The following is a 23,380-nucleotide window of genomic DNA, read 5'->3' on the forward strand; positions in this document are numbered from 1 at the left end:
GTTGCGGATCCAGGGGGTGGGTGGAGGCTCGGGACAAAAATTCTGGCGTTTTAATGATAGTCTGCTAGATGACCCGGAGGTGGGCACACAGATTGAAGGGTGGATACAAGAATATTTGGGTGTGAATGTGGAGTGTGGAGCCTCGTTGGAAGCGGTCTGGGAGGGGTTGAAGGCAACCCTTAGGGGCAGATTGATTGCCCTGTCGTCGGCCCGGCAGCGTAAACGACGGGAGGATGCGGCGGTCCTGTTGGGTGTGATTGGTAGGTTGGAATGTATGCATAAGCGTTGTCCTTGGGATGCGGAGCTGCGGGAGCGCTTGTTTCAGGCACGTCGGGATCTCCAGGCTTTGGACTTGGACAGATTGCACTATAACTTACAGCTTCTCCAACAGAGATATTTTGAGTTTTCTAACAAAGCTAGTCGACTGGTTGCCCATCGTCTTAAGGTGCGACAGACACGTAACCAGATTTTTTCGCTTCGGGCGGCCTCTGGGGAATTGTTACAGACTGAGGATGCTATCCGTGCCCGTTTTGTGGAATATTATTCCCAACTCTATACTCCGGAAGCACCGGGGCCCTCACAGGACCAGGACGCTTATCTAGCTTCTGCAGCGTTGCCCTGGATAGCACAGGCTGATGTGGCGTGGTTGGACCGCCCTCTTACGTTGATTGAGGCTCGTGGAGCGCTGCGTTCTATGAAGCTTGGTAGGTCACCTGGGTTGGACGGTTTTACCGTTCGGTACTACAAACGTTTTCAGGATCTGTTGCTACCTCCTCTGTTGCGTTTTCTTAACTCTTTACAAGGGAATGGAGCCCTTCCTTATTTCATGCGCTTGGCGGGTGTGACAGTGTTGGCTAAGGAGGGGAAGGATCCCCTTCAATGTGCTTCCTACAGGCCGATATCCTTGTTGGGGGTTGATACTAAGATCTTTACGCGGATTTTGGCGGACAGATTGATGAGCTGGATTCCCCGGCTGATCCATCCAGATCAGTCGGGTTTTGTGGTGGGCAGACAAGTGGGTGATAATACTCGTCGGGTTTATGATTTGTATGACTGGGCCAGGGGGGGGGGGTGCGGGAAACGGTGTTTTTGTCTATCGATGCTGAGAAGGCGTTCGATAGGGTATCTTGGCCTTTCTTATTTCGGGTCCTGGAGTCGGTGGGTTTAGGTCCACGAATGCGGGATTGGATTCGGGTTCTATATACTGGACCTCTTAGTTGTATCAAGGTGAATGGGGGTTATTCGGAGACTTTCTCTCTGGCAAGGGGAACACATCAGGGGTGTCCTCTTTCCCCGCTCCTTTTCGCTTTGACGGTGGAACCCCTGGCGCAGCGAGTGCGGATGAATCAGGATATCAAGGGGGTTACGGTGCCGGGAAGGGATTATAAGTTGGCTTTGTTTGCGGATGATATTTTGTTTACGGTGGAAGACCCTACCATTTCCCTACCGGCTATATTACGGGAGCTGGATATGTATGGTGAGGTGTCGGGATTCCGGGTCAATGTTGGCAAATCAGAGCTCCTTAATATTAACTTGCCTGCTGATCGGGTGTCCTATCTCCGAGACCGGTATCCGTTTCGGTGGGTTCAGCGCTCTTTGCGATATCTTGGAGTTTATTTTGGACCGCCGGGAGTGGATTTATATGACCTTAATTTTCCTCCGCTCTTTCGGCGTATTCGCCAGGATTTGCTCAATTGGAAAGATTTGTATTTTTCTTGGTTGGGTCGGGTAGCCATTGTGAAGATGATGATTCTGCCTCGTCTGTTGTTCTTATTCCAAGTATTGCCTCTTTGGGTGGGTAGGAGAACGTTGGAGGGGGTTCAAAGACATATCTTTAATTTTATTTGGGCTGGTCGGCGGCCCAGAGTAAGTACGAAGGTCTTATGTATGGGGAGAGGGGATGGGGGGTTGGGGGTCCCTGATGTGGTAAAATATTATCAGGCTGCTCAGCTGCGCGCCCTTTTAGAGTGGCAGACGCAGACGCCGAAACAGTGGGTGGACATTGAGCAAAGCTTAAGTGATGGGGTGCCTTTGTTGCATCGGCCGTGGGTGCCTGGTAGGGTGCGACTAGGGGGGGAGGTATCCTCGGTTGCGACTTCTCTGAGGGTTTGGAATCAGTCCCGAGCCAGTTTATTGTGGCGTAGGCGGCATTCCTGGTACACACCGTTGAGACATAATCCTGACTTTCCTCCGGGAAGGAATAGGGGAGTGTTTGCTGACTGGGAGTCTCGGGGCTTAGTCTGTGTGGGACAGTTGTGGGATCCGGTTCTGGGCAGTATTAGACCCTTCGCAGAACTCAGGGGCAAGTTTGAGTTTGGAGTACGGGATCTGTTCCCCTACCTACAAGTTCTCCATTATATCAGGACTTCGGGCCTTCTGGGGGACTTGAGGGGTGGTAAGACGCCCTTTGAGCTGCTATTGGGCCCAGTGCTCCGGAAGGGAGTTCTTTCTGCGGTATACAGGTGTCTTAATTGTCGGGGGGCTCCCCTTCCCTACATGAGGGCCTGGGAGGGTGATTGTGGTTCTGCTATCTCCTGGGACACTTGGGGTGACATCTGGTCGGAGATTTCCTCGGCGGGTGTGGCTGCTTTGCTGATCGAGAATGGATACAAGGTCCTCTTTCGTTGGTACTATACCCCTCAGGTTGTGGCTCGTTGGCAGGGAGGTGCGAGTGTCCTATGTTGGAGGGGTTGTGGGGAGGTGGGTACCTACTTTCATATGTGGTGGCAGTGTGGGCAGGTGTGTGGATTCTGGACTGAGGTCTTTGTTCGGGTGTCCCGGATCCTGGATGTCCAGATACCGGCCGATTGGCGACACGCCTTGTTGTTTTGGCATCAACTGGACCTGGCTTGGGGTGACTCTTTGTTTTGTAAGTTGGCATTCACTGCTGCTCGATTAGCCATTGCCTCTTTGTGGAATCAGGCGCTCCCTCCCACGTGGGCCCTGGTGGAGCAACGTTTGCTTAATTGGCAGAACCTTTATCACTTAACGGCCTTGCGACATGGTAAACTACATGGCTATGCTCATATTTGGCGTAGTTTTCGGGCTTCCATGGGGATTTGTGGCAGGGATGGCCAAGGGCTTTGAGTGAGCCCTGGAGTTGGAACGGATGGCGATGCTTGGGGGATCCCATAACCATATTCCTTTTCAATTTTTGGTTTTTGTTTGGAATTGACTGTTTCTCAACCATATTTTGAGTTGTAGGTATTGAGTTTTGTCCCTGGGGGGTGGGCGGGGGGGTATTAGCTGTGTTTTGGTGGGTAATTTAACTGGTTCTTATTAGTTTGTAGGACTTGCACATGTCTATGATATTGTTGATACTAACTGTGTGGGTTATTTTGGAGTGTGGTACTTTGCTCCATGTATTTTCTTTTCTTGCATTTCCTGTGAAATGATAATGTTTGGAGTGTTTTTCAATAAAAGCCTTTCATTTAAAAAAAAAGAAATGTTGGTGTTCCCGTTGGGGTGTGGGGGAAACCCCCCATTACAGAGGAAATAGCCCTTTTCCTTGTTTTTTAGGGACAAATTACTATTTCCTCTGTAATAGGGGGGTCCCCACACACACCCCAATGGGAGCGCCAACATTTCTAACTAAAGTGGGGGGTTCCCCCGCGCCTCCTCAGAGAGCTTTAAAATAGTATTGAACTCCACGCTGATGTCCTGTGCGTGATTGTCTGGGCAGGTTTGTCCTTGCACAATTGTCTTGCGTGCTTTTGACTGAACACCCTATTCAGTTACCATCGCTAAATCACTGTGTGCTAACCAATTAGTGCATGGTTACTGCATAAGCCCTTATTGCCTACAAATTAAGTAGCACTAAGGGGTCACATGCTAATGGCCTTGCACTAATGGGAAACTAACTCATGGCCATTAATTAAAAAAAAAAAAAGAAAATTTGGCCAATTTACGCATTTGGAAGAATGGCCTTAGCACGCTGGAATGACCCATGTAAGTATATACTAAGTCCACTTTTTACTACAGTTTGGTAAATGGGCTCCTTAAATAGGTATTTATTGCATAAATACTAGAAAAACATCACATCCTCTAGACTTCTCTGGTATATTTAACAGCTTTCAATGCCAGGATTATAATTGCTCAGATAAGGCTGGGCAAATAGTGGCACAGAGAGAGTAAGTGACTTGCCCAGGGTCATCCAGAGTGTTTGTAGCCTGAAGAATTTATGTAATCACAAGCCTCAGAAGCTCTTCCTTGCTGCTTTAATAGCCCAGCACACCTCCTCCCTCATTAATTGCCAAGCAGTTATAGTTTATTGTGTGCCAGAATTGTATGAGACAGATGCTCCAATTTACTTTATAAATTACCATGAGCTGAGCAACTCTGGCAGTAAATATGACTAGCTTAAGTAATAGATTGGATAAATTGAGCATTTTCATTGAGGATCAGCAACACACCCATTTTTGCTGCTGGGCAGTTGTCACCCTTCTTTCCAGACACTACTGGGGTTAAAGTTCTCTATGGACATATTAATGACGTCTACTGCCCTTTTATTCCCATACGAGCCAGTAACACAGAAGAAATGAAAAGAGTGTTATTCTGAAGAAGAGAGTTTATTCATGCCATTCTTAGTGTAACATTCTGTAATTTCCTTCAAGTAACAAAACCCCGAGTGAATCAGGGCAGATGTTCTAAGGATTTGGGTAGGGAAGCTTTCATATCTGCTCCACTGATGAGCTGCTGAAGTCTATAACACCAGGATAGACGTCCTTCTCAGATTTTGTTCTTATGGCAATGTTGGAGGGCATCTTTCAGAGCATGCAGGACCCGATCCACATTGGCTCTGGTGGAGTTGTAGCCCATTAGACCTATCCTTAGTACCTGAAGAACAAAGCAGACAGTATCCCCTATCAGTCAATTATCGGCGCTATTCTATAAAGATATCCACAGACATTCTTCTGTGAGAATCTAAAAAGGGAGCATGGCCCTGGGCAGGTCAGAAGCGTCCCTAGAATTTGTGTGCAGTGTTATAGAATTTGGGAGGACCCACGTCTATATTAGGCATGGAGATTTACACCAAGGTTCAGTTGGTGTAAATCCTGGTGCCCAAAATTGGGCATGGAAGCTCTGAACATACTGATACATTTATAAGTGATCCAGCAATTAAATTACTGTAATGTCCTTTATATTGGGGTACGTCAAAAAGATATTCAAAGACCTAAAAAATATACAAAACACAGCTCTCCGGTTAATATTTAATATTTATAAATTTGATCATATTATTTCATTTTTGAAAGCAGCCCATTGGCTGCCCATCTCTCATCATATCACCTATAAAATACTTTTATTGACCTTTAAAGTACTAATGGGTGAACTGTTATATCTTGCACGTGTTTTGACTCAATATATCCCTTCAAGAACTCAGATCAGAAAATCAAAAACATTTAATAGCTCCAACACATCGAGAAATCATTCATGAACATAATAGGACTGCTGAAGAGCAAATGGTTAAAAAATGTAAGAAAGGGAGACAAATTTTTTCAGATACGTCAGTGAAAAGAGGAAGATGAAAAATGGAATTGCTAAACTAAAAGATGCTAGGAACCGATAGGTGGAGAGTGATGAGGAAAAAGCAAATGTGCTAAACAAATACTTCTGCTCTGTGTTCACGGAAGAAAATCCTGAAGAAAGACCAAGATTGTCCGGCAAAGCTACACGGGAAAATGGAGTAGATTCTACGCCGTTCACGGAGGAAAGTGTTTATGAACAACTTGAAAAACTGAAGGTGGACAAAGCGATGGGACCGGATGGGATCCATCCCAGGATACTGAGGGAGCTCAGAGAGATTCTGGCGGATCCTATTAAAGACTTATTCAACATATCTCTGGAGACGAGAGTGGTTCCTGGAGATTGGAGGAGAGAGGATGTGGTCCCTATTCACAAAAGTGGTCACAGAGATGAAGTGGGAAACTACAGGCCTGTAAGCCTCACTTTGGTTGTTGGAAAAATAATGAAAGTGTTGCTGAAAGAAAGGATAGTGAACTTCCTAGAATCTAATGGGTTACAGGATATGAGGCAATATGGCTTTACTAAAGGTAAATCTTGTCAAACGAACCTGATTGAATTTTTTGATTGGGTAGATCAAGGACATATGCTAGATGTAATTTACTTAGATTGTTGACATGGTTCTTCATAGGAGGCTCATGAACAAACTTGAAGAGCTGAAGTAAGCAAACAAAGTGGAGAACTGGATTAGAAACTGGTTGATGGACAGACACCATAGGGTGGTGGTTAATGGAAGTCGCTTGGAGGAAGGAAAGGTGAGTAGTAGAGTCCCTCAGGGTTTGGTGCTGGGGCTGATCCTGTTCAGTATGTTTGGGAGTGACATTGCTGAAGGGTTAGAAGGAAAGGTTTGCCTTTTTGCGGATGATACCAAGATTTTTAACAGAGTAGACTCCGAGAAGGGAGTGGAAAGTATGAAAAAAGATCTACAAAAGTTAGAGGAATGGGCTAATATCTAGCAACTAAAATTCAATGCAAAGAAATGAAGAATAATGCATTTGGGGATTAACAATTGGAAGGAACCATATATGCTGGCAGGAGAAAGGCTGATATGCCTGGAGGGAGAGAGGGACCTTGGGGTGATAGTGTCCGAAGATCTAAAGGTGAAAAAACTGGGTGACAAGGCGGTAGCTGCTACCAGAAGGATGCTGGGTTGTATAAAGAGAGGCATAACCAGTAGAAGAATGAAGGTGTTGATGCCCCTGTACAGATCATTGGTGAGGCCCCATTTGGAATATTGTGTTCAGTTTTGGAGACCGTATCTGGTGAAGGACACAAAAAGACTTGAAGCGGTCCAGAGGAGGGCGACGAAAATGATAGCAGGTTTGCGACAAAAGACGTACGAGGAGAGACTGGAAGCCCTAAATATATATACCTTAGAGGAAAGGAAGGACAGGGGAGATATGATTCAGATGTTCAAATACTTGAAAGGTATTAACATAGAACATAATCTTTTCCAGAGAAAGGAAAATGGTAAAACCAGAGGACATAATATGAGGTGGAGGGATGGTAGACTCAAGAGCAATGTAAGGAAATTCTTCTTTACGGAGAGTGTGGAATGTGCTCCTGAGAGAGGTAGTGGAGATGAAAACGGTGACAGAGTTCAAAAAAGCATGGGATGAACACAGAGGATCTAGAATCAGAAAATAATAGTAAATATTGAAGAACTAAGGCCAGTACTGGGCAAACTTGCATGGTCTGTGTCTGTATATGGCCATTTGGTGGAGGATGGGCTGGGGAGGGAGTAAATGGACTTGAGTGAGCTTTGATGGAGAGTTCAGTAGTTGGAACCTAAGAACAGTACTGGGCAGAGCTTTGGATTCTTGCCCAGAAATAGCTAAGAAGAAGAAGAAAAAAACTCCACAAAAAACCCCATCAAATTTTTAGATTGAATGAGGTTGGGCAGACTAGATGGACCATTCGGATTTTTATCTGCCTTCGTACTATGCTACTGTGTAAAAAGTCCACAACTTTTGAATTCCATACTGTTGGCTCTTCGATTACTCAGTACAATTGATAAGTTTAAAACTGAGCTATAAACATTTCTTTTTTCAGACGCTTATTGCAACAAATAGTAGTCTGTGGCTTTTGAGAGTTTTCTGCAAGACTCAAGAAGTTTTAACCTAATGTGTTTTCTTCCCTACTATTCTTTCAAAATTGTTCTGCTTTTAACCTTATTTGTATTTTGTATGTGATTTTATTTTTTATTTTTAGTTTGATTGACTTTTAGATTGTAAGCTACCTAGTAATCTGTCTTTTTTTTTATTTTTTATAATTCTTTATTCATTTTCATATTTTACATGAAGTGTACAAAATATTGAGTTACAACTAATGAATACACAATATCACTTTTATATCTATTACATAATATTCTGAACAAATTTTTTTATCCCCTCTCCCACCCCCCACCCTTCAAGTACTTTCCAATCACCTTATACATATTGTATACCATATTATAACATGTTATGTAAAATTATTTTCACTACCCCCCCTCCATGTGTGCCATAAAGAAGACAAGAAAAAGAAGAAGATAAATCCTACTATTCATTCAGTACAATACTTTGTCAATGGCCCCCATATTTTTATAAATTTAGGATATGTCCCTCTTTGTATTGCTATTACTCTTTCCATTTTGAATATATGACAAATTGTATTCTACCAAAATGTATAATTAAGGTTACTATGATTCTTCCAGTTATTGGTTATATGCTGAATGGCAACCCCTGTCATGACTAGTAAAAGCTTGTTATTTTCTGGTGAAATTTGACTTTTTTTTCTCATCATCATTCCAAATAACACTGTATCATATGATATTGCTACATGATTTTCCATCAATTTATTAATTTGTGGCCAAATTGCATTCCAAAAACTTTTAATGTAGGGACAATGATATAGTAAATGATCCAACGTCCCAGGTTCCAGATTACAGTGCCAGCATTTATTGGACTTAGAACTATCTAATTTTTGCAAACGTGTAGGGGTCCAAAAAGCTCTATGTAATAAAAAGAACCAAGTTTGTCTCATAGATGCTGACACTGTACATCTCATTCTCCAAGACCAAATTAGTGGCCATTGAGATGCAGTAATTTGATGCTTAATCTCAATGCTCCAAATGTCTCTTAGACCATTTTTTGGTTTTTTATTCAAATATCCAGATATTAATTTATACCACAATGCGGCTTGATGCCCTAGGAAGTCTGCTTGAAAACATAAGAACTCTAAACTATATTGATTATTCAATGTTTTCCATTCAGGGAACCCAACCTGAATGGCCTGCTTCAATTGCAACCATTTAAAACTTTGTGTTTTACTAAGACCAAATCTATGTTGCAATTGTGAAAATTCCAGCAGTTTACCTTCCGAAATAACATCATTCAGAGATCTAATGCCTGCAATAATCCATTCCTTCCAAAGGATTTGAGCTCCGCCAATTTTAATCTTGGAGTTTATCCATAAAGACTGATTAGTTGACTTGTTTATTGGGACAGGTGTTAATTTACTAATAAACCTCAATGTTTTCCAAGTATCCATTAATATCTTATTTTCTCTGTATCTTCTAGGCATGTTGATACTTGGAAGATGAACTAAATTTAGGGGAAACATAAGGCGCCATTCCAAATATAACCAATCCGGTGCATTATCTATCAGTTCTGGGAGGATCCAATACATACCCTGACGTAAAATATAGGCTTGATGGTACATATAAAAATTTGGAAAATTTACCCCTCCCTCCTTAATTGATTTTTGCAAAGATACCAAAGCTATTCTATGCGTTTTACCAAGCCAAAGAAATTTCGTTAAAATGCTATTAAGCTTTTTATAAAAGGACCCCTGAAAATAAATAGGTATCATACTCATTTGGTAGCAAACTACAGGCAAGATCATCATTTTAATAGTTTGAACTCTCCCCCACCAAGAAAGATGTAACGGATTCCATTGCTCACATAACTCTGTAACTCTTTTCAATACAAATTTTTCATTTTCTTTTACTGTATCTTCAATTGTATTTTTAACTTGAATGCCAAAATATTTAAATCCTTCTTCTTTCCATATGAACGGAAAAGCGTCAAATAATCCTTTTACACAATGAACATTTAAAGGTATAAGTTCAGACTTACTCCAATTAATTTTATAACCTGAAAATTTGCCAAACATATCAATTAATTCCAATAGACAAGATAAGGTAGACTCTGGATTCCTCAAATAAAGTAAAATATCATCCGCATAAGCCGAAATTTTATATTCCATATCAGAATATGGAATACCCTGTATCCCCCTTGCTTGCTGTATTGCTAACAGTAAGGGTTCTAATACAACATCAAATAACAAAGGAGATAAAGGACAACCTTGTCTAACTCCCCTCTGCAATTGAAAACCATCAGATATCATATTATTAATATTTAATCTTGCAATCGGGAAGCTATACAATGTTTTTACCATTTGTATAAATCCAGAACCTATACCAAACCATTCTAAAGCCTGATACATAAAATTCCATTCTACCCTATCAAACGCTTTTTCTGCATCCAAGGAAACTGTAAAAGCCGGTTCATCCATTTTTTAAAATAAATTTAACATATGAAACAATAATCTAGAGTTATTAGAGGAATGTCTTTTAGCAATGAAACCCGTCTGATGCGTGTCTATAATATGTGGGAGAGCTTTGGCTAATCTCAAAGCCAAAATTTTCGCCAAAAGTTTATTATCCACATTTATTAAAGATATAGGCCTGTAGTTTGAAACCAAAGTAGGATCTTTATTTGGCTTAGGCAAAACAATTACTATTGATTCAGCCATAGTACCTTTAATATCACCTTTTATAAGTTGTGTCTGATATAAATTTAGTAAATATGGGGAAAGGACATTTTGAAATGTTTTATAAAATTCTACTGTATAACCATCACCACCTGGAGCGGATCCAACTCTAAGAGATCTCAACGCTGTTTCTAATTCTTTTAATGATATAGGTTCATCTAAACTCCGTTTTATATGATCAGGAACTTTAGGTCCAATAATTAAATCTAAAAAATTTTTACCATCTTTTTGCCTCTCCAAATAAGGCTCGGAAGAATACAGGTCCTTATAAAATTTTAGAAATTGCTTTAAAATTATATCCATTTGATTGGTTATTATACCATTATCATCTTTTATGCCATTAATGTTAGTTCTTCTTTTTTTTGCTTTAAGATAATTTGCCAATAATCTTCCCGCCTTATTAGAATTTCCATAATACATTGTCTGTTTGGAAAACAAGTCTCTTATCATTTTTGAAGCTAATTCGTTATATTTACCTTTTGCTTTCAAAAGAGCTTGTAATACATCATGTTCCCATTTGCTTACCAATTTAGTTTCTAGTATTTTAATTTCTTTTTCTAACTCTATATACTGTTTTTTAATCTGTTTCCTAACAAAAGCCGAATATGATATAATATGACCTCTCATAGTCGCTTTAAAAGCGTCCCATACATTTTCAATAGATGTATCTTCCACTAAATTAATTTGAAAGAAATCACTAATTTATGTTTTAAAATTTTCCAAAAATTTTTCATCCACAAGCAATGCATTATCAAATCTCCAAAGAGGTCTTCTATTTTCTAATTGATCTAATTGTAAATCTATCCATACTCCCGCATGATCCGAAATGATAATGGGATCAATGGAAGCCTTAATCACTTGCTGCACCTTATGTGATGAAATAAAAATATAATCTATTCTTGAAAATGATTTATGAACCTGTGAACAAAATGAAAATTCCTGATCATTAAAATGAAGAATACGCCATATATCCTTCAAATCACATGATTGAACCAAATCATCTAAACCTAAAGATTTTATACTTTTACCTGGTTTTTTATCCATTAATGGATCCATTACAGCATTAAAATCTCCAGCCACCACTAAATTAGAAGCAGCCAGTGGTAACAACATACTCTGCAATTTTTTAAAGAATTCTGATTGATTCGAATTAGGGGCATATATATTGAACAACGTCAGGGCATTATTTCCCATACTTATATCAACATGTAGCCATCTTCCATGTGGGTCCGAATTTACTATCTTAAAATTGGCCATACACTTTTTATTTATAAGAACTGCTACTCCTGCTTTTTTACCCTACCTAGTAATCTGTCTTAATCTCTGCCACAGCTGAGTCACCAATGAGAACCCAAGGAAGGGGAAGGAGGTGCAGGTGCAAGGGAGAGGGCCGGGTGCAGGACTCATGTGGGGGTGGAGTTCATAATCAAAAAACATAAACATTCAAAAAGCATCCTAAATCAACACTTGGATGTCCTAATTGCCAGAACGTCCAAGTGCTGATATTAGAAAACATCTTTTTGTATGTCTAGCAAGGTATTCCAGCCTCTGTACATTCAGAGCATGAGATGGTCACGGTGGAGGTTGTTATGGGCTTTGGGCAGTGTCAAGGATGGGTTAGACATGGACATCTTGCAGTGATAATCAAACATTTTTCAAGACATACTGGACAGAACTGACCAGATGACCACTGCATGCATCAAGGCAGGACACCCCATACTCCTCCAGTGCTCACTCACCCCCTTCTATCACACAAAATGAGAACAAAATGGTACATACCTGTCTCTGAAACAGCAGCATCTGGTATGGGGCATCCTAGTAGAGCTTCATACAGGTGTCTTAAGTAGCCTGGTGGGTGGGCTAGTGAACCATAGAGAGGAGCACTTTAACCACTACATTTATGGTGGAAAATGTGTGCTCACCAAAACACTACTCTACTGCCATATAGGTGCCACCTGCAGCCATAAGGGATATTGGAGTTGTAGACAGGTAGGTATAGTGGGTTTTGGGGGGCTCACCATAACCTATAAGGGAGTTCTGGTGAGATGTTTATTTGACACCCTTTTTGTGAAATTCACAGCAGTGCCCTCTAAGGTGCCCCACTGCTCTGTTGCCATGTCTTGGTGGCCAGTCCATTACAGGACTGGCCACTCCCACACCCAAATGGTCTTGTTCTGGCGGTTTGGGACTTGAATGAAATTTTGTTTGAAAATGTGGTATAAAGATAGACATCCTGACGGTCTGGGCATCCTAATGGTCTGGACATTCAGTTAGAGGATTAACAAAAATCCTAATAATTCTAGATGTATGGTGGCTTGCCTTTCAAAAATGAGCATTTTCTTACTGCCGACTTTGAACGTCCTGCACCATACGACCAAATCAAACTTAGATGTATGTTTTGAACACTCTTACCAAATAGTTGCCCTTTTATGTATAATCCTGTTAGAATGGATCTCTCAGTTCTCAACATTCTTTGTAAAATAGGCCTTCCTATGTCTTAATGAAAAGTAGTAGATTGTTTAGATCGGTGTTTCTCAGCCTGCGGTATGCATACCCCAAGGGGTACACGAGCCACCTGTTGGGGGTATACGGGCTAGCTGCCACCACCTTTGCTTCCTCCCTGACCCACTGCCGAAGCCAACCCTGCCACCCAACACACTCCATCCCCACCCCCAATCCTGGGCCGGAACCTTCTCTCCAATGTCAGAATTGATGTTGGGGGAAGGCTTGTGAGCTGGCTACGGGCAGTCGCTGCACGTGCCTGGCCCATTCCTGTTGCGGTGGCAGCAGGGGGTGGGTGGGAATGAAGGTGTCGGGTGTCTGTTGCGGCGGAAGCAGGGGGTGGGGTAGGAATGGAGCTTGTTGGGTGGCTGTTACGGCGGCGGTAGGGGAGGTGGGTGGTGGGAATGGAGTGTGTCAGGTGGCTGTTGCGGCAGCAGCAGGGGGTGGGGGTGGGAATGGAGTGGCAGGGTTGGCTTTGGAAGTAGGACAGGGAGAAATTGGTGGCAGTGGCTTCAGTGGAGGGGGCAGGCAGGGAGAGAGGAAGAAAAAGTTGGATTCATGGAGGGACAGACAGAGATGTTGTTTGGGGAATGGAATGAAATCTGGAGGAGAGGAAATATGCAGGAGGCAGAAAGAAAGGAAAAAAATATTGGATTCACAGTCAGAAGGAAGTGCAACCAGAGACTCATGAAATACCCAGACAACAAAGGTAGGAAAAATGATTTTATTTTCAATTTAGTGATCAAAATGTGTAAGTTTTGAGAATTTATATCTGCTGTCTATATTTTGCACTATATATGACTATTTTTCTATGGTTGTTACTCAGGTGACATTGCATATTTTAAAGTCATCTGCCTAGACCTCTCTGAAACCCCCCCCCCCGAATATAAATGATAAATTAACATTTTCTCTGCATGTTTTTATAATTTTGTGCTTACCATTTTTGTATTAATAAGATTATATTGTATGTATATGAAAAATGGATGGAAGAAATTGCATTACAATTAGTACTATTATTATGGGGGTGGAGTCATGGGCAGAGTTTGGGCAGGTCAAGGACAGAGTTTGGGCGGGTCTGGGGTGGAACTTGGGTGGGGGTACTTGGTTAGTATTTCTTAGGTTTAGGGGTACTTGTCTTGAAAAGATTGAGAAACACTTGTTTAGGTTACTCTGGAATTTTGTAGAGTTCCCAGGATCATGTTCTGATTTAGATTTACCTTTCCTGTAGAAGGTCCAAGTCCTCCAGTGATCTCAATGCTATGCTTCTTCATGATATAGGATGTGATTTCCATCCAGTCATACCCTTCAGGAACTGATATTGTGGTCACTGTTGGCAGCCTCACCGCCTAAGAGGTATCCACAAATAAACAATCATGTACCAGTGTAGGGTCTGACATTCAAAGGATTGATGCTTCTAATTTGAGAGTTATGCTCCTAAATAGGCCTTTTTGAAAATGTGCTAGGGCTCAAATGCTTAAATTTATATTAAAAAATTCAGTAAACTATGTGGGAGCATTAAAAGTGGGTGGCTACATAAGTGTATTTAGGGTGGGAAGCCTGCTTCCTGTCCCTGCATAGATGGAAAGCAGTAGCAGAAAGAAAGCTTCCGGGTCACCGAAGGCAGCATGTTTACTTCAATCATGCTGCCAACAACCCGAAGACTTACAGCAGCACCTGGTGAGCAAGCACCAGATCCCTAGGAAGGGGGAGAACTACGGATAGATGTGTGAGCTGCTGTAGGGGGTATTAGATGTCCTGTTTCCACAGACAAAAGTTATAAAATTAAAATGCCGCCTGGACTCCTGCCATAGTCCTTAAAAATAATACATGTCCGGGGAAACCCGGACATCTGGTAACCCTAGTCAAGGGTGTTAAGTCAGTTAGGGTGCTGAGAAAGAAGTGTGGTAGCCCACTGCCGCAGGAAGCTCTCCTATCCATGACCCATGTAGTTCACACAGCAGCTATTTAAACCATACAGTGCTTTGTAGATAAAAATTGATGCATGATTTAAAGAGCTGATCAGTGAACCACTTAGTTGCACTGTAATATAGAGGATTGGGAAGAAAGATCAAGGACTTCCAGGGTTATCAGCAGCAAGCTCCAGATAGGGTGCTTGGACTGTAAATAATACCTGGTCTTTCACAAAAAGTTTGATGCCCAATTTCTCCAGGCCCTGATGTAAGTACAATGCATTATCCTTGTGAAGCTGCCAAGACTTTTCAAGACTCTGTACAGAGAAACAAGTGTATAGTTAGGTACAATAGATTGAGGTTTGAATATTAGGAACAATAGCAGGTGTTTACTTCTGTGCTAACAAGAAACGTGAAATAAATATTTCATTCTATCTCTTAATAACAAACACTAGTTAAAAGACATCCTCTGTACCTCTGCTTCTCCTTTTATGCTAATCTCCCAATTCAATCTCAGTATTTTTTCTTTTTCTCTTATAATTCTATTTCCTTATAATTTATTGTTTCCCCTTTTTTCTTTCTCTTTTTTTTATTAGTCTATGTCCCAGAACCACTCACCTGCTCAACTAGCATGGCCAAGCCCTCTCTCAGGCTGAAGAAGTTAGTTACAGGTCCAGTGTGGTGGTATCTGTGATAAATACATATAGCACATCACAGGACTATTCTTAGCTTTAGAAAGCATGAAATGGTGGGTTTATAGTGATGTATATTACAGTAATTCAAAAAGACATGAGAAATGATTTCCTATGCCATTTCGAGGCATATTCTATAAACGATGCCTTAAGTTAGGTATCCTACCAGCGACTAACTTAATAGGCAAAGCCATTAAAAAAAAAAATTAAAAAATTGTTATAAAAAAAATGTAAAACAACACCATCATTGCTTCTATGGAGGCACCTTAGAACACCTAAGGTCAAAGTAGGCATGGTTAATGCCAGAAACGACCTTAGGCATTCGCCTCCATTGACACGATTCATGTCAAACATTGGCAACAGAAATATAGGCCTTCAAAACCCTGGCCTACTTCTCCAGTGCCTATGCTTGAGGTAATCTTGATTCTACAAACAGCACCATTGTGTGATTGACATGCGTTTGGCAGCCATTTTTTAGGCATCCGCCAATAACAGCACTGTTTGTAGAATCTTGCCTTTCATGTTATTTGTAGGCTAAAATGACAGGGAAATGTTTTTCCCCTTTTTTGAAAATACTATGGACTATGGAAAGAGTGAGCACCCTTCACAAAAGAGAATAGGAAACAAAAATGAATTTTTGGGATGTGCACCCCTGGTGGTTTATAATTTATGGCTCAAACAGCAGGTATGATTAGTTACTATGGACCAGATTCTATAAATGGCGTTCAAGTTTGCTAGTAGTGAATTGCAAAGTGAGGTAATCTATGAGGCAGTCACGATGGATCTATTTCTCCTGAAACAGCGGGAAGCCGCAAAACAAGTGGCTCTTGTTGAGGATTTTTCCTTTTTTGGCGGGATTTGGATTTACAAAATTCTTTGACAAAAGTTGTATGAACTTGATGAGAAGTTATTTGAACTCGATGGTAATCCAGGATACTAAAATAAGTGTTCAATTTTGCTGGAGAGGAGTTTATTGACACTGTTGAACTGAAGTGTGTTTTGCATTGTGAGGTTCCCATTTGGAATTAGTAAGTCAGGTTTTTGTAGAGCAGTTTTTTTCTCCTACAATATTGTGGAATTTTTTCACTGTTCTGTTTTTCCCAACTGTTATAAGCATGCCAGTGATAAGAGTTGGGCTTCCGATTCTAATTGTTTACTTAGAAGCCTGTTTCTGAGGTTCTGAGGCATGCTATTTGATAAGTATTATTTTCCTGGATTACCTCACTTTGCAATTTACTACTAGCAAACTTGTTAATGTTCAGTTCAGTTTTGTTTTAAACATTAACCCCCCCTTTTACAAAAGCATAGAAGAGATTTTTAGCACTGCTCCGATGGTCATAGAGTTCCTATGAGCATCAGAACATTCAGCGTGTTGGCTGGCGCTAAAAATCTCTTCTACGCTTCTGTAAAAGGAGGGGTAAGTTTGCTCCCTTATACAGTGGCACACCTAGCATATGTGACACCCGTGTCCATCATTTTTTGACACCCCCCCATCTAAATGAAAATTATGATTTTTAGTAACAATCCACATATCACACAACAAGGGTGTACCTAGGAAAAGGCAACATCTTAAACACTGCAGTAAGCAATAGAACACCAACACATACATTGCAAAATTAAACAAGCCAGATCCTGCACAGTCAATTGATCCTGTACATCAGAAAGCCATGTCACTTTCATACACACAGACAGATACACCCTCGCCCAATATGGAATAATCACAAACTAAAAATAGAAATATGTAGACAAAAGTTAAACTGAACCGCCAAGAAGCCAGACTCTGCATACAATGCAATACCACAACACCACAAAAACAGTAATACATGTCCTCTAATACTGTGCAAAATATAAAGACAGTAGATGTAAATTTGAAAAAACTGATACATAACAATCACCACTCTACAAATTAACAAATAAAAATAAAACAAATAATGAGAAATAAGAAAATACCATTTTATTGGACTAATCCCCATAAGCTCGGTCCCCATCCCCGCAAATCACCTGATTCCATCCACACAAGCCTTGAATTGTTTTATATTGAACTTATTATATTAAAGTATAAAAAGAAACAATATTCTGTACAATTGTCAATTTATAAATCAGCATCTTCTCCCTATTCTCTCTTCCCCATTTCCCTTCAGTGTCCTCAGCCTACTCTCCACTTTCCTTCAGCGCACGCATATAAAAACAAGCAAGTAATTTTATATCATTTTCATTCTATTCATTCATAGAAATTAAAGTCTAAATAATGCCAGTCACATAACAAAACATGAATTTACAAAAATAATTCTCTGCACAGTCAAGCCTGCAAGGATTATTAGATGTCTTTCAGCAGCTCCCCTCCCACCCTCCCCCTTACCTTCGTGGCCAAGTCAAAATGATCTACCAACAATAAAATTTTAAAAACACAAAGCACACTGTACGCAGAGAAAATGTTAATTATCATTTATATTCCGCAGGTTTTCAAAGAGGTCAAGGTAGATGACTTTATACAATGTCACCTCAGTAACAACTATACAAAAATAGACAAATATACCATCCCCCTTTTTACTAAATTGCGATAGCTGCGCTGAATGCCCCGTGCTGCTCTCGACGCTCATAGGCTCCCTGCGCTAAAAACCACTATTGCGGTTTCATAAAAGGGGACCATAGTGCAAAATATAGACAGCATATATAAATTCTCAAAACAGACACATTTTGATCACTAAATTGAAATTAAAATAATTTTCCCTACCTTTGGTAATTTCATCAGTCTCTGGTTGCACTTTATTCTTCTGACTGTGCATCCAATATTTCTTCCCTTCTTTCAGCCTCCTGTATGCTTCCTCTCCTCCAGACCTTATTCCCTCCCCCAACTTTTTCTTTGTTTTATCCTGCCCCTTCTTTCTTTCTCTCTCCATGCCCCCTTTCTTTCTGTATGTCTGTCTTTCTCTCTCTCTCTCAGTGCCCCATTTCTTTCTTTCTTTCACCCTGCCCCCTTCTTTCTTTCTCTCTCTGTGCTCCCTTTCTTTCTCTATGTCTGTCTTTCTCTCTCTCTCTCTCTCTCTCCATGCCCCATTTTTTTTCTTTCTTTCTTTGTTTCACCTTGCCCCCTTTCTTTCTGGCTCCGTCCCCCCCTTTCTTTCTTTCTTTCTTTCTCCCTGCCCTCCCCTATGCCACCGCCATTGGGAAACATGCTGCTGCCACTGCTGCCAGGGAAAGGCTGCCACTGCCGCCATCAGGAACAGGCTGGCGCCGATTTCTCCCTCCCTGCTTTTCTTCCCCACGAGGCCGACCAACTCTCGCCAACCGACGTCAATTCTAACATCGGAGAGGACGTTCTGAGCCAGCCAGGCAGCGATTGGCTGGCCCAGAACGTCCTCTCCGACGTCAGAATTGAGAGTTGGTCGGCCCCGTGGGCAAGAAAAGCAGGGAGGGAGAACTCGGCGCTGGCCTGTTCCCGATGGCAGCAGTGGCAGCCTTTTCCCGGCGGCAGCCTATTCCCCGGTGGGTGGCCAGCTGTGCACCCCCTTGGGGCGTGCACCCAGGACAGACCTCCCCTCCGCCCCCCTCTTGGTACGCCACTGCCCTTATATACTATTGCATGTTCAAAACTGGATGCCGGAAAAGATCGGCACTAAGCACAATTCTATAAAGGGCATGTGCCCTTTATAGAATCACGCTTAATGCCAATTCATGTGATTTATCTTTGGCTGCCTGACTTATGCTTGTTGAAACCTAGTGTAAATGTTGGCATCCAAGTTGGGCACTAGTGCTGCCCAATTCACGATTCAAATCGATTCACCGATTCATTTCAGTGTCCGGCTTCCCCCCTTGCCTCCCATGCCTCCCTTTACCTGATTGCGGCAGAGAGCAGCCTGCAGAAAGGATTGCGGGTACTGTTGTCCCTCTGCTGCGATCCTGCCTCTGATGTCAGAGGAGGGGCGGGACCGAGGCAGAAGGATGACAGCTCCTGAGGCCTATGGCAACCTGCAAGGATCGCTAAAGTATCCGCAACCTTTTCTGCAGGCTGCAATCAGGTAAAGGGAGGCGTGGATACGAGAGGGGATCACACAGGCCTTCCGGGGGGGACAGTCCTTTGGGGGGCAGGTATAGTACTTCGGGGGGTACAGGCCTTCAGGGGGTGCAGGCCTTCAGGGGTAGGGTGTAGGCCTTCAGGGGGGTGCAGGCCTTCAGAGGAGACAGACCTTTGGGGGGGGACAGGCTTTCAGGGGGAGTGCCAGTTCAGGGGGGGAGGTACAGTCCTTTGAAGGGGGGTGCAGACTTTCAGGAGTGGGGTGTAGGCCTTCAGGGGGGGTGCAGGCCTTCAGGGGGGACAGACCTTCAGGGGGAGATGCAGTCTTTTGGGGGGGACAGGCCTTCAGGGGGGACAGACCTTCAGGGGAGGGGGTCCTGGTATAGAAGTACACGGAGGGAGGGAGGAAAGGGAGCTTCAAAGATATATGCATATGCCGTACTTTGGGGGGAAGAAATAATGCGTCTAAAAACAGAGGCGTGGGAGAGAGATGGTGGATAATGGGATTTAGGGAGAGAAGTAGGACACAAGGGATGGTGTGGAGGGGGGATAGAGATACTAGATAGAAGGGTAGTTGGGAACAGAAAGGGAGAGATGGTGGACCCTGGGGTGGTGGGGAAGGAGGGAGAGATGCTGGATGAAAGGGTAGTTGAGAAAAGATGGATCTGTGGATGGAGATGAAAAAAAGGAAAGATGCCAGACCTCCAGGGGAGGGAAGGGAAATGGAAGGGGAGGACAGAGATAGAAGATTGATGGTTAGCACAGAGAAAGAAGAAAAGAAGGAGACCCTAGCAAGCAAGTTATCAGAAGACAACCAGAGCCTGGGACCAAGATTTGAATATTGACCAGACAACAAAAGGTAGAAAAAATAATTTTATTTTCTGTTTTGTGATTACAATATGTCAGATTTGAAAAGTGTATCCTGCCAGAGCTGGTGTTAGACTGCAAACGTGAGCTAGCATTTAACAGAGAGAGGAAAAGTCTTTTTTGTTTGTTTATTTTGTTTACACCACAGCGTCAATGTGGTTAGGAGAAGGCAAAGTGGGTGAAGAGGCTATAAAATAAACTCACCAGGATGTTTTATAAAAACACCCAATTGGGCAGGAAAATCTAATCGAATTGAAAAATCGATTCAATAGGCTGAAACGAATTGAATCTAAATTTTTTTTCCTGAATCGGGCAGCACTATTGGGCATCCTTACAAAATGGTTTGTTGCCCTTACAATATCTTTCAGTTTTGCCCACTGCTTTCCTGCTTTTTCTAGATATTCCAATCCAGACAACAATTTGTTGACGTAATCTCCTATTTGTAAAAAGTTAGTTTTTTAAAAGTCTAGAACAGGGGTGCCCACACTTTTGGGGCTTGCAAGCTACTTTTAAAATGACCAAGTAAAAATGATCTACCAACAATAAAAAAAACAAAACAAAACACAAAGCACACTGTACGCTGATAAAATGTTAATTGTCATTCCTATTCCAGAGTTTTTTCAAAGAGGTCAAGGCAGATGACTCTATGCACTGTCACCTCAGTAACAACCATACAAAAATAGACAAATATACCCCCCTCCCTTTTTACTAAACCACAATAGCAGTTTTTAGCGCAGGGAGCTGCGCTGAATGCCCAACGCTGCTCTCGACGCTCATAGGCTCCCTGCGCTAAAAAACGCTATTGTGGTTTAGTAAAAGGGAAGCCATAGTGCAAAATATAGACAGCAGATATAAATTCAGACACATTTTGATCACTAAATTGAAAATAAAATCATTTTTCCTACCTTTGTTGTCTGGTGATTTCATGAGTCTCTGGTTGCACTTTCTTCTTCTGACTGTGCATCCAATCTTTCTTCCCTTCTTTCAGCCTGTATGGTTCCTCTCCTCCAGACCTCATTCCCTCCCCCAACTTTTTCTTCCTCACTCCCTGCCCTTTCTTTCTCCCTGCCTCCCTTTCTTTTTTTCTCTCTTCATGCCCCCTTTCTTTTTTTCTGTTTCCCTTCTTTCCTTCTGTCTCCCTGCCTGCCCTGTTTCTTTCTTTCTCCCTGCCCTCCACCAAGCCAATGCTGTCACCATCGGGGAACAGGCCCCTAAGCCGCCGCCGCCCCAAGCTCTCCCTGCTTCCCTGCATCGAGCCGACCAGCATTCCTCTCCCCGACATCAATTCTGCCATTGCAGAGGAAGTTCTGGCCCAGCCAGGAATTGACGTCGGGGAGAGGAAGGCTGATCAGCCCGGTAGATCGCCAAGGCAAAGCGAGTCTATCATGGAGCCTGGGATGGGCTCTGCGATCGACTCACTTTGCCTTGACAATCTACCGGTCGATCGCGATCGACCATTGGGCACCTCTGGTCTAGAACCTTTACTTTTGAATGAGGTCTCTCTACACATGCACCTTCTTTGGCCATGCCCCTTTTTGAGTTGTGTAGTAAAGAACTTGGGCCCCTATTGTTCTAGAATAGTCTCTCCTTTTTGTGCCCTTCTCTTCGGCTGCCATCTCTAAACTCTGTCCCTGCTACCTTGCTGCACCGTATGCTTGGTACCAGCTGCCTGAATCCATACTGCGGGCTCTGTCTCTGGCAGTGTTCAAGGCCCAGCCAAAAATCCACCTCTTTGAGAGTGCTTTCAACTCCTAACTCCTCTCACCTCACCCATTACCACCCTATATGTCATGTCTGTCTGTCCAAGTTAGATTGTAAGTTCTTCTGAGCAGGGACTGTCTATAAATGTCAAAATGTACAGCACTGCATACGCCTTTCAGCACTATATAAGTGATTAGTAGTAGTAGTAGTAGTAGTAGAATAGTATGCAAGAAGAAAAACAGAGGAACAAAACACCGTGGATATGAGCACACAGCAACGATAGGAGAGTAGACGGTGAGCCAAAGGCAAAAATGTGCAAAGAGAAAGATGAAGAACAAATGGAGAGTCTTTATTTGATCAGTGTCACAATGACTCAATATGATTCATGTTTTGGCCACAAGGCCTGCCTTAGGAATCTAAACATATATAACACCCAGCGTCTTTTCTCTGATCATGAACTCATTGGAGGCAAATTGAACACAAAAACACATAGCCATCTCGGTAAATGTTCACTATCTACTCCGCTGTTGTTGTAGACTAGCACTCAGCCAGATGTGCACATAAATCCCAATTGGTGTCAACTGACACCAGTAATTGGCTGCTAGCGTTCAATTATTGTTTGTCAATTAAGTTGTGTGCACATCATGGGAAAGTGCCATATATAGAATCTGGAGTATAAAGGTAAATGTATAACTGGGCACCCATATTTATGCATTCTTTGTACACGTAAATGTACAGAATACTAGTACTTACATGTAAAAGTGCCAGTTATTCTGTAACAGCATATGTAAAAGGCATAGGTCTGTATTCTCTAACAGGCGCAAAAAAACTGACACTGGAATCGAGCCTCCATAAGAGCTTTAGGCCACCTAACACCACTGTGGACATGGCTAACACAGGATGTGGAATTAGGCAGCTTAAAGTGCTCTCGGAGGTGCGATTCACATCAAAGGTAGGCACTGGAAATGTAGGCCTGGAAAACCCTGGCTTAAATTTCCGGCACCTACATTTGTCAGAGGCGTGATCTTGTACCTGGCGCCAATCATGTGATTGACATGCGATTGGCAGCCACTTTTAAGGCAGCAGCTGACAACGGCACTGATTATAGAAACCAGGCATGGTGCGTAAATGTAAGGGGGACTTACACATAGGTGGACTGTGGTAGGTCATAGGCAGGTCTCCAATTTACATGCATAACTGTATGTTATCCGCATCCCTACCGCTTTTACATGACCACAGTTACACCAAGCGAGCAGAAGAGGCTCTGACTCGTTTAAATCTTTTCTGGTCACCAAACCATTGATATTCAGTGGCAATTAACCAGGCAGTGTCACTGAATATTGGCTCTGACAGGCCTAAAA

At 42.3% G+C, this 23,380-nt stretch overlaps 1 protein-coding gene across 1 annotated transcript in view; it reads right to left on the reverse strand.

Annotated features, from left to right (window-relative positions):
* Positions 1 to 4,549: 4,549 nt before the first annotated feature.
* Positions 4,550 to 23,380, reverse strand: part of AGXT (alanine--glyoxylate and serine--pyruvate aminotransferase) — a 90,508-nt gene continuing 71,677 nt past the window's right edge. Inside the window, exons 8-11 of the mRNA XM_033959613.1 lie at positions 15,363 to 15,432; positions 14,966 to 15,061; positions 14,052 to 14,180; positions 4,550 to 4,836 (exon numbers count right to left, since the gene is read on the reverse strand). Of these exons, the coding sequence (XP_033815504.1) occupies positions 4,729 to 4,836; positions 14,052 to 14,180; positions 14,966 to 15,061; positions 15,363 to 15,432 (403 nt within the window). The 3' untranslated portion in view covers positions 4,550 to 4,728. The remainder of the gene's footprint in view (positions 4,837 to 14,051; positions 14,181 to 14,965; positions 15,062 to 15,362; positions 15,433 to 23,380) is intronic.

This window comes from Geotrypetes seraphini, chromosome 9 (assembly GCF_902459505.1).
Source record: "Geotrypetes seraphini chromosome 9, aGeoSer1.1, whole genome shotgun sequence".
In the NCBI taxonomy this organism is placed as follows: Eukaryota; Metazoa; Chordata; class Amphibia; order Gymnophiona; family Dermophiidae; genus Geotrypetes; species Geotrypetes seraphini.